Source organism: Protobothrops mucrosquamatus, unplaced genomic scaffold (genome assembly GCF_001527695.2).
Source record: "Protobothrops mucrosquamatus isolate PMUCROS unplaced genomic scaffold, P.Mucros_1.0 scaffold513, whole genome shotgun sequence".
NCBI classification, from domain to species: domain Eukaryota; kingdom Metazoa; phylum Chordata; class Lepidosauria; order Squamata; family Viperidae; genus Protobothrops; species Protobothrops mucrosquamatus.
The window spans coordinates 58,819-64,470 of record NW_015386826.1 but is presented as its reverse complement, the minus strand read 5'-3'; the positions used below and the strand labels follow the sequence as shown (position 1 = coordinate 64,470).

The following is a 5,652-nucleotide window of genomic DNA, read 5'->3' as shown; positions in this document are numbered from 1 at the left end:
GTTTACTGTATTTACTCCTGGGTTACCTCAGCGCAGTAAGACTGTGCACGCTCTGACAACTGTCTCGATTAGCAGCGGAAATTTTGGGGTCAATTGTACCGATAGTCCTCAACTCACGACTGGTTATTTAGCAAATCATTTGAAGTTACAATGGATGTAACCATAATTGGGCACACACACACACACACACACACACACACACCTGTGGCCGCATGACCAGACTTCAGGTGCTTGACAACACCACCACATTTACAACCATTTGCAACATCCCGCAGTCACATCTTTGCGTTTTACAACACGGTTTTGACGAAAACCGGCACTGACTGTAACGAAGTGTTGGTCCGCTTAACAAGCGTGTCGTTAGCTCAGTGACTGCGGATTCACTTAGTAACCATTGCAAAAAATCAGGTCACTCATGTGACAGAGCCATTTGACACTCTCCTGACTTATAACCAGGACGGGCAAGCTCCAAAACGGCCATAAGTTGAGGACTTCCTGTACAAACATCCATTCTGATCAGAGCGCCAATTCTGCAGGACTGGTAGGCCGAGGCCCACCCAATCCAACGATGCCCGCTGGCCCATCATCCTTGGCCCAACCTACACTGAAGATCTCCATGTAGCATCTGATGAGGTCTTCCACCACTTGTCCAGCCTTGAAGTCCTTGCCGTCCGTCTGGAAGAGTGTTGGCCCGAAGACGATGGCCAGGTTGTGAGTGGTCATCTGGTTCTCGTCAGAAAAACACTGGATGCTGTGAAAGAGACAACACGGAGCTGTGGGACGTGGACCCCATAATTGTCTGCCTGTCTAAGGAAGGGTCTACAGCAAGGGTATCCAAGCTTGGTCACTTGAAGACTTGTGGACTTCAGCTCCACATTCAACTCCACTTGAAGATTTGTGGACTTCAGCTCCACAAGTTCAACTCCACTTGAAATCTTGTGGACTTCAGCTCCACAAAGTTCAACTCCACTTGAAGTCTTGTGGACTTCAGCTCCACAAAGTTCAACTCCACTTGAAGTCTTGTGGACTTCAGCTCCACAAAGTTCAACTCCACTTGAAGTCTTGTGGACTTCAGCTCCACAACTTCAACTCCACTTGAAGTCTTGTGGACTTCAGCTCCACAAAGTTCAACTCCACTTGAAGTCTTGTGAACCTCAACTTCCAGAATTCTCCAACCAGCCATGTTGGCTACGGAATTCTGGGGGTTGAAGTCCACAGGTCTTCATGAGATCAAGGTTGGACATCCCAGGTCTACAGGGAAGGTGGGGCCAGTAGAATACCCTTCCTCACATCCCAAACACAGAACCAATTCAAAGGATGGTTAAAAGAGCTGAGTCTGTCCAGCCTAAGAAGAAAAGGTTGAAGGTGACACCACAGCAGTCTTCCAATTCTTGAAGGACCATCCCAGGGAAGAAGACATGGCCTTATTCTCCATAATGCCCAAGGGTAGGACAAGAATCAACAGGTAGAAGCTTTAAAAAAGAGATCCAAACTCAAAATAAGGAGGAACCTTCAAGAGATACAAAGCAGTTGCGCAATCTCCCTACATAAAGTTGTGGTGCTCCATCAAGAACTGGACAGGATGATCTGAGGATTCCCACCCTGGAGAGGGGTTGGACTAGAAGACCTCTTAAGGCCTTCCAGTCCTAGGATTCTAACCTTCTGAATCCAGAAGTAGGAGCCAAGCAGTAAAACTCAAGGGTTGTCCAGAACTTTCCACCCAGGAGAGAGGGACTCTTCACTTTCCCATCCCAGGTCACCACTCACCGGTAGAGATGGTTGATCAAGGCCTTCATGGTGGCTTTGTTGACCACCGGGAGGCTGTTGAGAAGTCTACGGTAGCGGCTGATCCTTTCCGCGAGGTCCTCCAGAGCTGTCAAGAGAAGCACAAGACAGTGAACAAGGGGGAGTCACCTTACAAATAATAATAATAATAAAGTTGGAAGGGGCCTTGGAGGTCATCTGGTCCAACCCCCTGCTCAAGCAGGAAACCCTATACCATTTCAGACAAATGGCCGTCCAGTCTCTTCTTAAAAACTTCCAGTGTTGGAGCATTCACTGCTTCTGGAGGCAGGTTGTTCCCCTGGTTAATTGTTCTGACTGTCAGGAAGTTTCTCCTTAGTTCCAGGTTGCTTCTCTCCTTGATGAGTTTCCATCCGTTGCTTCTTGTCCAGCCTTCATGGGCTTTGGAGAATAGCTTGACTCCCTCTTCTTTGGGGCAGCCCCTGAGATACTGGAACATTGCTATCATGTCCCCCCTCGTCCTTCTCTTCATTAGACTAGACATCCCCAATTCCAGCAACCGTTCCTTATATGTTTTAGCCTCCTGTCCCCTAATCATCTTTGTTGCTCTTCTCTGCACTCTTTCTAGAGTCTCAGCCTCTTTTTTACATCGTGGTGACCAAAACTGGATGCAGTATTCCAAGTGTGGCCTTACCAAGGCCTTGTAAAGTGGTATTAACCCTTCACCTGATCTTGATTCTCTCCCTCTGTTCATGCAGCCCAGAACTGTGTTGGCCTTTTTGGCAGCTGCAGCACACGGCTGGCTCCTATTTAAGGGATTGTCCACTAGGACTCCGAGGTCCCTCTCACAGTTACTACTATTGAGCAAGGTACCCCCTATACTCTACCTGTACATAGTGGCCCCATAAAACCCCTCCTGCATCAGAGATACTTTACGGGCGCCCACCTCACCAAAGTCCACTTGGTCAGAAGGGCCAAGCAAGGTGGGCTCATGCAGGTGCAGTGATGGGTAAGACCTGGATGCCCAATCCCTCACAGGGAGTCCTCCTCTTACGACCAAAATGAAGCCCAACATTTCCGTCGCTAAGCAAGACCGTTACGTGGATTTCACCCCGTTTTACAACCTTTCTTCCTACCGCTGCTAAGGGGACCGCTGCAGTTGTTAAGCGAGTGACACAGTTGTTAAGTGAATCAGAAGGTCGCAAAAGGGGATGACGTGATCCCCCGAGACACTGCAACCGTCATTAAGTAACATGCCAGTTGCCCAGCGTCCGAATTTTGATCCCGTGACCGCAGGGAGGCTGCGACCGTCGTTAAGGGTGAAAAACGGTCGCAAGTCGCTTTTTTTTGGTGCCGCTTCAACTTTGAGCGGTCACTAAGTGAACCGTTGTAAATTCGAGGACTGCCTATCTCTCGTTTTTTTTCCTTTTGACCATAGGACGCTGAAGGGTGAACCAGCAGGTGGCGCCAGAGGGACACTGCAGTGGATCCTTGACTTACAACCATCAAAATCTCCGTTGCTAAGGAAGGCAGTCGCTAAATGAATCGCGTCAGATTTTGTCAAGGGGATCACCCAGTCGTTAAGCGAACCTGGCTCCCTCTCCTGTTGGCTGGAAGCTGGCTAGGAAGGTCGCAAAAGGCGATCGGGGTGGACCCCAGGACGCTGAAGCCGTCGTAAAACACAGGCCGGTTGTTGCCAAGGGCCCGAGTTCTGATCAGGTGACCCTGGGGAGGGTGCAAGGGTCGTAAGTGTGAGGACTGGTCCTGAGCCCCACGTTCTTCAGGGCCGTTGCAAGTTCGAGCGTTCGCTAAATCGATGGTTGTAAGTGAGGGACGAACCGTGTCCCGTGTTTCACGGCTCCTGGCCCACTTTTCAGAAATGCGAAGCTACCCCGGTTTTCAGGGGAAGCATTTCTGAAGGCTCTCTGGAGGCAGAATCCCTGGGCCCTGATGACGTTCCCTAGCTGGGTCATGAGACGTCTGCAAGAAAACATCCGAGCCCTCGGCTCTTCTCCTCCTCTTCCTCCTCCTCCTGCGTTTTGCAACCCCCCCCCCTTCCAGCACTGATCATTCTCATTAGTTGGGTGATAAAAAGTCTGTAGGAAAACAGCCAAGCTCAGAGAGCATTGAATACCCCTCAGTCCCCCTCCTCCTCCTCCTCCTCCTCCTCCTCACAAACCCCACTCCCTTGTAGCACTGATGACGTTCCCTAGCTGGGTGATAAAAAGTCAGCAAGAAAACCAAGCTCAGAGAGCATTGAGGACCCCACAGTCCTCCTCCTCCTCCTCTCTGCAAACCCCCCACCCTTCTAGCACTGATGAAGTTCCCTAGTTGGGTCATGAAACGTCTGCAAAAAAACCACCCAGCTCTGTCTTTCTTTCTTTCTCTTTTTCTTTCTTTTTTCTTTTTTTCTTCTTTCTCTTTTTCTTTCTTTCTTTCTCTTTCTTTCTTTCTTTCTTTCTTTTCTTTCTTTCTTTCCTTCCTTCCTTCTCCCTTCTACCACTGATGATGTTCCCTAGTTGGGTCATGAAATGTCTGCAAGAAAACCATCCAGCTCAGAGGGCACCAAGGAACCCACAGTCCTTCATTTCTTTCTTTCTCTTTTTCTTTCTTTCTTTCTTTCTTTCTTTCTTTCTTTCTCTTTCTTTCTTTCCTTCCTTCCTTCCTTCCTTCCTTCCTTCCTCCCTTCTAGCACTGATGATGTTCCCTAGTTGGGTCACGAAACGTCTGCAAGAAAACCACCCAGCTCAGAGAGCACCAAGGAACCCACAGTCCTTCCTTCCTTCCTTCCTTCCTTCCTTCCTTCCTTCCTTCCTTCCTTCCTTCCTTCCTTCCTTCCTTCCTTCCTCCCTCCCTCCCTCCCTTCCTTCCTTCCTTCTCCCTTCTACCACTGATGATGTTCCCTAGCTGGGTCACGAAACATCTGCAAAAAAACCACCCAGCTCATAGAGCACCAAGGACACCCCCCCCCCAGTTCAGGCCGAGCACTTCAGGGAAGTGGGGATCTGGGTGTGCCCCCCCACCTCTGTGCCTCCTTTACCTGGCACTTTCAGCCAGGCCTGGGCAGAGTCCTTGGTGAAGAGCCCGTCTTCCAGGTCCCGGAAGAACCTCTTGAGGGTGTTGGCCACGTCGTCCAGCTGGTGGTCCTCCTCCTTCAGCCGGACCTTGCGGGCGTCTCGGCGGAGGGACTCCAGCAGGCTGGTGATCTTGGAGTTTTGCCCGCTCTTCCGGTAGATGCCCTCCGAGGTCAGTCCTGGGGGGGGGGAGGAGGAGGAGGAGGGGGGGTGAAGGACTTGCAGAGCTCGACATGGCCCATCACCCCGTCATAAGGTTGGATCTGGTCACGTGATGGACCACTTTGTGTCTGGCACAACTCACAACTCACGGTTGTTTAACTCAAGGACTCCCCGTATGGGATTCTGGCGATTTTAAATTATTCCTAGATTCCTAATTGTTTTGATACTTGTGTTTTTATTGCAAGGTAAGTTGCTTTGGATAGCAGGATGGGGAAGGAAGGAAGGAAGGAAGGAAGGAAGGAAGGAAGGAAGGAAGGAAGGAAGGAAGGAAGGAAGGAAGGAAGGAAAAGAAAGAGGAAATAAGAGTAACAGAGAGACAAAGAGAGAAAAAAGAGGGAGAGGAAAAGAGAAATGGAGGGAATGAAGAAAGGAAGAGAGAGAGAGAGGGAAGAGAGAAGGGGAAGGAAGGCAAGAAAGAAAGAGAAAGAAAGAAAGAAAGAAAGAAAGAATAACAGAGAGAAAGATAGAGAAAAAGAGGGAGAGGGAAAGAGAAATGGAGGGAAGGAAGGAAGAGAGAGGGAGAGGGAGAGGGAAGAGAGAAGGGGAAGGAAGGAAGGAAGGAAGGAAGGAAGGAAGGAAGGAAGGAAGGAAGGAAGGAAGGAAGGAAGGAAGA

At 49.8% G+C, this 5,652-nt stretch overlaps 1 protein-coding gene across 1 annotated transcript in view; it reads right to left on the bottom strand.

Annotated features, from left to right (window-relative positions):
* Positions 1–5,652, bottom strand: part of LOC107288256 (arf-GAP with Rho-GAP domain, ANK repeat and PH domain-containing protein 1-like) — an 80,038-nt gene that overhangs the window by 16,047 nt on the left and 58,339 nt on the right. The window contains exons 15-18 of the mRNA XM_015816855.1: positions 5,140–5,162; positions 4,784–4,996; positions 1,768–1,873; positions 568–751 (exon numbers count right to left, since the gene is read on the bottom strand). Coding sequence (XP_015672341.1) covers positions 568–751; positions 1,768–1,873; positions 4,784–4,996; positions 5,140–5,162 — 526 coding nt within the window. The remainder of the gene's footprint in view (positions 1–567; positions 752–1,767; positions 1,874–4,783; positions 4,997–5,139; positions 5,163–5,652) is intronic.